Genomic DNA, 10,537 nt, shown 5'->3' on the forward strand with positions numbered 1-10,537 from the left:
ATAAATCAATAGAAATAATATTCCATTTCCTATATAGTTTGTTACTTTTATATTTGGGACATATATAACATACTTTCCGTAAGATATCTGATGCACTGATATTGTTTTACCTATCTATACATTTCGGACACTGAGGTCAACAAAACAAAAAGGTATAACAGTGTTTAGGTACCATAAGGTCTGCACCGGTATCTCTGGTTCATATATTTTTCACCACTAAAATAGTGTTATTGCTAAACTAAGGATGAATCCTTTGGGTTTGTTAAATGTTTTTTTTTTTTTTCAATTTATCATCTGAATCAACAGCAGAGACAACAGACACACCTACATCAATGACTACTACTACTAGTAAGTTCTATAATTTAAAAAGACATTTAATATTTGGAACACAGTGTTACAGTGCAATATGAATATAAAATGTTTATTACTCAACATTCAAGTACATAAATCAATAGAAATAATATTCCATTTCCTATATAGTTTGTTACTTTCATATTTGGGATATATATAACATACTTTCTTTAAGATATCTGAAGCACTGATATTGTTTTATCTGTCCATACATTTCGGACACTGAGGTAAACAAAACAAAAAGGAATAACAGTGTTTAGGTACCATACAATCTGTACCAGTATGTCCTGTTCATATGTTTTTCTCCGCTAAAATAGTGTTATTGCTAAACTAAGAATGAATTATTTGGGTTTGTTAAATGTTTTTTTTATCAATTTGTCAGCTGCATCAACAGCAGAGACAACAGACACACCTACAACAATGACTACTACTAGTAAGTTGTAAAATGTAACTGTAAATGAATATGTTATAGGCCACATACAGCATAATGTTAGGTACATATATTGTTATAGTGTATACCATCCATCCATCCATCCATTATCTGTAACCGCTTATCCAATTTAGGGTCACGGGGGGTCCAGAGCCTACCTGGAATCATCGGGCGCAAGGCGGGAATACACCCTGGAGGGGACGCCAGTCCTTCACAGGGCTATAGTGTATACCATTTTACAATTTCAAATTCATCTTGTCTCATGACAAACTCCATTTTATATTTACAGCAGATGCTCGTACTAGCAAGCACTGTACTTCCAGACCTGAGACACAGATGTCAAATAAACAATAAGCAATGATAGTGTTAATTTACTACAAAAGCTATGCTGTTACCTTTGGTGAATTTGTTCATCCATTTTTTCCCCCAACATATAGTGTAATTGGTTTGTTAAGTGTCTTCTTTATGATTTTCAATCTCCCAGCTACATTAACAGGTGTTACTACTGAGACACCTACAACAACGACTAGTGCTAGTAAGCTCTTAAACCTCATTATATTCATTTACAGTGTCAAAGCCACATTATATAATTTCAGACAAAGTTCTTGTTCATAAGAGTTTATTGAACAAAAAGTAAATTAAACGTCTGTTATTCCTGTTTTAGAATAATTCCCAAAATAACACACAAAAAATTCTACATTTCAGAGACTGATGTCAACAAAACAGAAAGCAATGAATGTGTTTAAGTACAACACAATCTGTCCCGATATCCCCTGTGAATGTGTTCATATTTTTCTTCCCTAAAATAGTGTTATTGCTAACCAATGGGTTTTTGTTAAACATCTTGTTTTTCTCACAATTTCTCAGCTACATTCACAACAGACACACCTACAACAATACCTATTACTACTAGTAAGTTCTTAAATTTAAAAACACATTTAATAGTTGGAACACAGTGTTACAGTGCAATATGAATATAAAATGTTTATTTCTCAACATTCAAGTGCATAAATCGATAGAAATAAAATTCCATTTTCTATATAGTTTGTTACATTTATATTTGGGACATATATAACATACTTTCTGTAAGATATGTGAAGCACTGATAATGTTTTATCTGTCTATACATTTTGGAAACTGAGGTCAACAAAACAAAAAGGAATAACAGTGTTTAGTTACCATACGAACTGTCCCAGTATCTACTGTTCATATGTTTTTCTTCGCTAAAATAGTGTTATTGCTAAACTTAGAATGAATTCTTTGGGTTTGTTAAATGTTTTTTTTTTTTTTTTTATCAATTTCTCAGCTGCATCAACAGCAGAGACAACAGACACACCTACAACAATGACTACTACTAGTAAGTTCTAAAATGTAACTGTAAATGAAAATGTTATAGGCCTCATACAGCATAATGTTAGGTACATATAATGTTATAGTGCACATAGTGTATACCACTTTACAATTTGAAATTCATCTTGTCTCATGACAAACTACATTTTATATTTACAGCTGATGCTCATACTAGAAAGCACTGTACTTCCAGACCTGAGACACTGATGTCAATTAAACAATAAGCAATGATAGTGTTTATTTATTGCAAAACTATGTTGTTACCTTTGGTGAATTTGTTCATCCATTTTCTCCCCCAACATACAGTGTAATTGGTTTGTTAAGTGTCTTCTTTATGTTTTTCAATCTCCCAGCTACATCAACAGGTGTTACTACTGAGACACCTACAACAACGACTAGTACTAGTAAGTTCTTAAACCTCATTATATTCATTTACAGTGTCAAAACAACATTATATAACTTCAGACAAAGTTCTTGTTCATAAGAGTTTATTGAACAAAAAGAAAATTAAAGTCTGTTATTCCTGTTTTAGAATAATTCCCAAAAAATCACACCAAAAATTCTACATTTCAGAGACTGATGTCAACAAAACAGAAAGCAATGAAAGTGTTTAAGTACAAAACAATCTGTCCCGATATCTCCTATAAATTTGTTCATGTTTTTCTTCCCTAAAATAGTGTTATTGCTAACCTATGGGTTTTTGTTAAACATCTTTTTTTTTCCTCACAATTTCTCAGCTACATTCACAACAGACACACCTACAACAATAACTACTACTAGTAAGTTCTTAAATTTTAAAACAAATTTAATAGTTGGAACACAGTGTTACAGTGCAATATGAAAATAAAATGTTTACTACTCAACATTCAAGTGCATAAATCAATAGAAATAATATTCCATTTCCTATATAGTTTGTTACTTTTATATTTGGGACACATATAACATACTTTCTGTAAGATATGTGAAGCACTGATATTGTTTTATCTGTCTGTACATTTTGGAAACTGAGGTCAACAAAACAATAAGGAATAACAGTGTTTAGTTACCATACGATCTGTCACGGTATCTCCTGTTCATATGTTTTTCTCCACTAAAATAATGTTATTGCTAAACTAAGAATAAATTCTTTGTGTTTGTTAAATGTTTTTTAATCAATTTCTCAGCTGCATCAACAGCAGAGACAACAGACACACCTACAACAATTACTACTACTAGTAAGTTCTAAAATCTAACTGTAAATGAATATGTTATAGGCCATATACAGCATAATGTTAGGTACATATAATGTTATAGTGCACATAGTGTATACCACTTTACATTTTCAAATTCATCTTGTCACATGGCAAACTCCACTTTATATTTACAGCTGATGCTCATACTAGCAAGCACTGTATTTCCAGACCTGAGACACAGATGTCAAATAAACAATAAGCAATGATAGTGTTTATTTACTACAAAAGCTATGCTGTTACCTTTGGTGAATTTGTTCATCCATTTTCTCCCCCAACATACAGTGTATATGGTTTGTTAAGTGTCTTCTTTATGTTTTTCAATCTCCCAGCTACATCAACAGGTGTTACTACTGAGACACCTACAACAACGACTAGTACTAGTAAGCTCTTAAACCTCATTATATTCATTTACAGTGTCAAGGCAACATTATATAACTTCAGACAAAGTTCTTGTTCATAAGAGTTTATTGAACATATAGTAAATTAAAAGTCTGCTATTCCTGTTTTAGAATAATTCCCATAAAAACACACCAAAAATTCAACATTTCAGAGACTGATGTCAACAAAACAGAAAGCAATGAAAGTGTTTAAGTACAACACAATCTGTACTGATATCTCCTGTGAATTTGTTCATGTTTTTCTTCCCTAAAATATTGTTATTGCTAACCTTTTGGTTTTTGCTAAACAACTTGTTTTTCTCACAATTTCTCAGCTACGTTCACAACAGACACACCTACAACAATAACTACTACTACTAGTAAGTTCTAAAATTTAAAAGTACATTTAATAGTGGGAACACAGTGTTACAGTGCAATATGAATATAATATATGTATTACTCAACATTCAAGTGCATAAATCAATATAAATAATATTCCATTTCCTATATAGTTTGTTACTTTTATATTTGGGACATATATAACATACTTTCTGTAAGATATGTGAAGCACTGATATTGTTTTCTGTCTATACATTTCGGACAATGAGGTCAACAAAACAAAAAGGAATAACAGTGTTTAGGTACCATCCGATCTGTACCGGTATCTCCTGTTTATATGTTTTTCTCTGCTAAAATAGTGTTATTGCTAAACTAAGAATGAATTTTTTGGGTTTGTTAAACTTCTTTTTTCATCATTTTGTCAGCTGCATCAACAGCAGAGACAACATACTTACAACTATGACTACAACTAGTATGTTCTAAGTTATAGGTCACATAATGTTCTAGGGCTTTGTGTGCACATATTGTATACTTATAATGGATAAGTACATATATGAATTTTGTATTACAGTTATACAATAAACATTTTATAATCTATTTGTACATGTAATATGTGCTAGATTATTTATTATAGGTGTTTTGTGTTTTAGAATTTGTTGTTATCAATTTGTTTGATACATCATCAGTTAATACTATAGTGAAACCTACACCAACTTCTAGTAAATTCTAAAACCTGACTTTAAACATGTTAAAAATTTGTATTTACTAATAAGGTTACATTTTCTAAACAGTTTAAATCCTGTCCCACAACTTTTCATATTGTATAAAACCCATAATATTTAAATGAATGTTACCATTCGCAATGTATTTAGCAATGTATCAGATGACTTCCCCCAAGAAGAACTAATCTTGATTAACACATGCTGTGATTAGTCACTAGTAATTCCTACCAATTCCTACATATACATAATTACTACATATTTGTAGATGTAATAATTGCTAGAACAAATCAATAAATGTGTTGTTTTATTTGTAATGTAGTTAATGCTAGTTTGAATCAATGGGTTTTGTAATTGTTATTTTTCTGACCCATCATCAGTTACTACAGTGAAAACTACAACATCGACTCCTAGTAAATTCTAAAACCTGCTTTTGAGTTAACATGTTAAAAACTATTTTTCACTTATGTTCAAGGCTCCAAACGGTTTTAATTCCACTCCACACCTTTACATATGCATACAAGGTCATGAACTTTAAAAATGCATCAGATGACTTCCCCCAACAACAACTAATCACAAATAACCCTTGCCATGATTAGTCACTTACAGTTCCTACTAATTCTCTCCATATCCCCCACTTAAATTATCCAGAATAACAAAACACAACAGAGACCCCAAGGATATATTTTGACAGCTCCTGTCATTGAAGACATTTCCATAAGAAACAAATTTATTTGTGCCATTTCTCTTTGACTGCTACTTTTTTATGTTATTATATATCTCATTCTTTTGTCATTTTATGGTAACTGATGTTAAACACTAAATTAACATTTTTCCTTTTATTGAAAAAGTAATGTAGAACTTAAATATTAATAGACTACATTCAAGCTCATTCACAGGGAAATCACATTTTTGAATCATCTGAACCAAAACTCACACATCCTCTTTGATGTAATAAGGGACACAATGAAGCACATGTTTTTGGAGTGCTTTTGCCTTGAATGCAATGTTAAAACTAATTCCTCTCGCTTGTCATTTTCAAAGTACTTATTTTTTAGATTCTTTGGTAAAGTACAATAATAAGTGTAAGTTTTAAAACTATGCACAAGTTATTGTTAATTATTTAAAGAGTGGGAGATGTTTGAATTTCATTTAGATTCATATGTTACACAATAAACACTTTAAAACTTCTGTGTACCTTTAACGATGTACAAGTAACAACAATAAATCAGTGTTTTGTGTTTTATAATTTTTTGTCATCCATTTATTGCTTTATCATCAGATATTACTACAGTGATACCCACAATACCGACTACTAGTAAGTTATAAAATCCACTTTTGATTTAACATGTTAAAAATTATTCACTTACATTCACTTTTCCAAACAGTTTGTAGCCCACCCTGCATCTTTTCATGAAAAACACAACTTTATTCAATTGAAATAAAATGTACCTTTAAAAGTGTATCACTGACACCTCAACCATTTTTTTTTCTATTTCACCCCCATACATTATGCAAAAGCCACAGAACACCACAGAGACTTAAACACAATATTTTGACAGCTCTGGTGAATGGATATATTTTCATGAGTAACAGTGTGAATGTGGCATTTCTCTTAGATTGTTATTAGGATATTATAATGATAGAAAATATCTAATTATGCTCCTTTGCTTTCCTGCGCATGACTAAATACAGTATGATATTGATCATCACAGTTTTCTTCTTTAATTACAACGTATTAGGTGATTAACACAAGTTTTAATCGTTTATGCATAACATATAATTGTAATTTAACATTCAAGCATTCTCTGACTGTTTTGTCATTTTATGGTGATTGATGCTAAGCACTAAAATGACATTTTTTTCTTTTAACAAAAAAGTAAACTAGAACTTAGGTATTAATATGATATGTTACAGATAATTTACCTTCAAGTCATCAATTTAAATCATCTTAATTAAAATTCACACATAGATGTGGATTTATGACACATACATTTAGATTCTTTGGTAAAGTACAATAATAAGTGTTAGTTTTAAAACAATGCACAAGTTACTATCAATTATTTAAAGAGTGGGAGATGTTTACATTTCATTTAGATTCATATGTTACACAATAAACACTTTAAAACTTAATTGTTCCTTTTACAATGTACAAATAACAACAATGAATCAGTGTGTTTTTTGTGTTTTATAATTTTTTGTCATCCATTTATTTGCTCTATCATCAGATATTACTACAGTGATACCTACAACACCGACTACTAGTAAGTTATAAAATCCACTTTTGATTTAACATGTTAAAAATGATTCACTTACATTCACTTTTCCAAACAGTTTGTAGCCCACCCTGCATCTTTTCATAAAAAATACAACTTTATTCAATTGAAATAAAATGTACCTTTAAAAGTCTATCACTGACACCTCAACCATTTTTTTTCTATTTCACCCCAATACATTATGCAAAACCCACAGAATACCAGGGAGACTTAAACACAATATTTTGACAGCTCTGCTGAATGGATATATTTTCACAAGTAACAATGTGAATGTGGCATTTCTCTTAATAAGTGTCAGTTTTAAAACTATGCACAAGTTATTATCAATTATTTAAAGAGTGGGAGATTTTTGAATTTCATTTAGATTCATATGTTACACAATGAACACTTTAAAACATATTTGTACCTTTTACAATGTACAAATAACAACAATGAATCAGTGTGTGTTTTGTGTTTTATAATTTTTTGTCATCCATTTATTTGATATATCATCAGATATTACTACAGTGATACCTACAGCACCAACTACTAGTAAGTTGTAAAATCCACTTTTGATTTAACATGTTAAAATTGATTCAGTTATGTTCAGTTTTCCAAGCAGTTTGTAGCCCACCCTGCATCTTTTCATGAAAAATACAACTTCATTCAATTAAAATAAAATGTACATTTAAAAGTGTATCAGATGACTTAGTCACTGGCACCTTGATCAATTTTTTTTCGATTTCACCCCCATACATTATGCAAAAGCCACAGAACACCACAGAGACTTAAACACAATATTTTGACAGCTCTGGTGAATGGATATATTTTCATGAGTAACAGTGTGAATGTGGCATTTCTCTTAGATTGTTATTAGGATATTATAATGATAGAAAATATCTAATTATACTCCTTTGCTTTCCTGCGCATGACTAAATACAGTATGATATTGATCATCACAGTTTTCTTCTTTAATTACAATGTATTAGGTGATTAACACAAGTTTTAATTGTTTATGCATAACATATAATTGTAATTTAACATTCAAGCATTCTCTGACTGTTTTGTCATTTTATGGTGATTGATGCTAAGCACTAAAATGACATTTTTTTCTTTTAACAAAAAAGTAAACTAGAAATTAAGTATTAATATGACATGTTACAGATAATTTACCTTCAAGTCATCAATTTAAATCATCTTAATTAAAATTCACACATAGATGTGGATTTATGACACATACATTTAGATTCTTTGGTAAAGTACAATAATAAGTGTCAGTTTTAAAACTATGCACAAGTTACTATCAATTATTTAAAGAGTGGGAGATGTTTACATTTCATTTAGATTCATATGTTACACAATAAACACTTTAAAACTTATTTGTTCCTTTTACAATGTACAAATAACAACAATGAATCAGTGTGTGTTTTGTGTTTTATAATTTTTTGTCATCCATTTATTTGCTCTATCATCAGATATTACTACAGTGATACCTACAACACCGACTACTAGTAAGTTATAAAATCCACTTTTGATTTAACATTTTAAAATTGATTCAGTTAAGTTCAGTTTTCCAAGCAGTTTGTAGCCCACCCTGCATCTTTTCATGAAAAATACAACTTCATTCAATTAAAATAATATGTACATTTAAAAGTGTATCAGATGACTTAGTCACTAGCACCTTGTCCAATTTTTTTCGATTTCACCCCCATACATTATGCAAAAGCCACAGAATACCACAGAGCCACAGAGACTTAAACACAATATTTTGACAGCTCTGGTGAATGGATATATTTTCATGAGTAACAGTGTGAATGTGGCATTTCTCTTAGATTGTTATTAGGATATTATAATGATAGAAAATATCTAATTATGCTCCTTTGCTTTCCTGTACATGACTAAATACAGTATGATATTGATCATCACAGTTTTCTTCTTTAATTACAACGTATTAGGTGATTAACACAAGTTTTAATCGTTTATGCATAACATATAATTGTAATTTAACATTCAAGCATTCTCTGACTGTTTTGTCATTTTATGGTGATTGATGCTAAGCACTAAAATGACATTTTTTTCTTTTAACAAAAAAGTAAACTAGAACTTAGGTATTAATATGATATGTTACAGATAATTTACCTTCAAGTCATCAATTTAAATCATCTTAATTAAAACTCACACATACATGTGGATTTATGACGCATACATTTAGATTCTTTGGTAAAGTACAATAATAAGTGTCAGTTTTAAAACTATGCACAAGTTATTATCAATTATTTAAAGAGTGGGAGATGTTTGAATTTCATTTAGATTCATATGTTACACAATGAACACTTTAAAACCTATTTGTACCTTTTACAATGTACAAATAACAACAATGAATCAGTGTGTGCTTTGTGTTTTATAATTTTTTGTCATCCATTTGTTTGATATATCATCAGATATTACTACAGTGATACCTACAGCACCGACTACTAGTAAGTTGTAAAATCCACTTTTGATTTAACATGTTAAAATTGATTCAGTTATGTTCAGTTTTCCAAGCAGTTTGTAGCCCACCCTGCATCTTTTCATGAAAAATACAACTTCATTCAATTAAAATAAAATGTACATTTAAAAGTGTATCAGATGACTTAGTCACTGGCACCTTGTCCAATTTTTTTCGATTTCACCCCCATACATTATGCAAAAGCCACAGAATACCACAGAGACTTAAACACAATATTTTGACAGCTCTGGTGAATGGATATATTTTCATGAGTAACAGTGTGAATGTGGCATTTCTCTTAGAATGTTATTAGGATATTATAATGATAGAAAATATCTAATTATGCTCCTTTGCTTTCCTGCACATGACTAAATACAGTATGATATTGATCATCACAGTTTTCTTCTTTAATTACAATGTATTAGGTGATTAACACAAGTTTTAATCGTTTATGCATAACATATAATTGTAATTTAACATTAAAGCATTCTCTGACTGTTTTGTCATTTTATGGTGATTGATGCTAAGCACTAAAATGACATTTTTTTTTCTTTTAACAAAAAAGTAAACTAGAACTTAAGTATTAATATGATATGTTACAGATAATTTACCTTCAAGTCATCAATTTAAATCATCTTAATTAAAACTCACACATACATGTGGATTTATGACGCATACATTTAGATTCTTTGGTAAAGTACAATAATAAGTGTCAGTTTTAAAACAATGCACAAGTTACTATCAAATATTTAAAGAGTGGGAGATGTTTACATTTCATTTAGATTCATATGTTACACAATAAACACTTTAAAACGTATTTGTTCCTTTTACAATGTACAAATAACAACAATGAATCAGTGTGTGTTTTGTGTTTTATAATTTTTTGTCATCCATTTATTTGCTCTATCATCAGATATTACTACAGTGATACCTACAACACCGACTACTAGTAAGTTATAAAATCCACTTTTGATTTAACATGTTAAAAATGATTCA

The 10,537-nt window shown here is 29.9% G+C and overlaps 1 protein-coding gene across 1 annotated transcript; it reads left to right on the forward strand.

Moving 5' to 3' along the window:
- Nucleotides 1–326: 326 nt before the first annotated feature.
- Nucleotides 327–6,127, forward strand: LOC136678566 (integumentary mucin A.1-like). The gene is made up of 11 exons (XM_066656609.1): nt 327–348; nt 734–784; nt 1,266–1,316; nt 1,649–1,693; nt 2,088–2,138; nt 2,485–2,535; nt 2,869–2,910; nt 3,295–3,345; nt 3,693–3,743; nt 4,076–4,120; nt 6,081–6,127. Exons 1-11 carry the CDS (start codon nt 333–335, stop codon nt 6,125–6,127), a joined length of 501 nt encoding a protein of 166 aa, XP_066512706.1. The 5' UTR covers nt 327–332.
- The last annotated feature ends 4,410 nt before the right edge of the window (nt 6,128–10,537 follow it).

This window comes from Hoplias malabaricus, chromosome Y, assembly GCF_029633855.1.
Source record: "Hoplias malabaricus isolate fHopMal1 chromosome Y, fHopMal1.hap1, whole genome shotgun sequence".
Taxonomy (NCBI): Eukaryota; Metazoa; Chordata; class Actinopteri; order Characiformes; family Erythrinidae; genus Hoplias; species Hoplias malabaricus.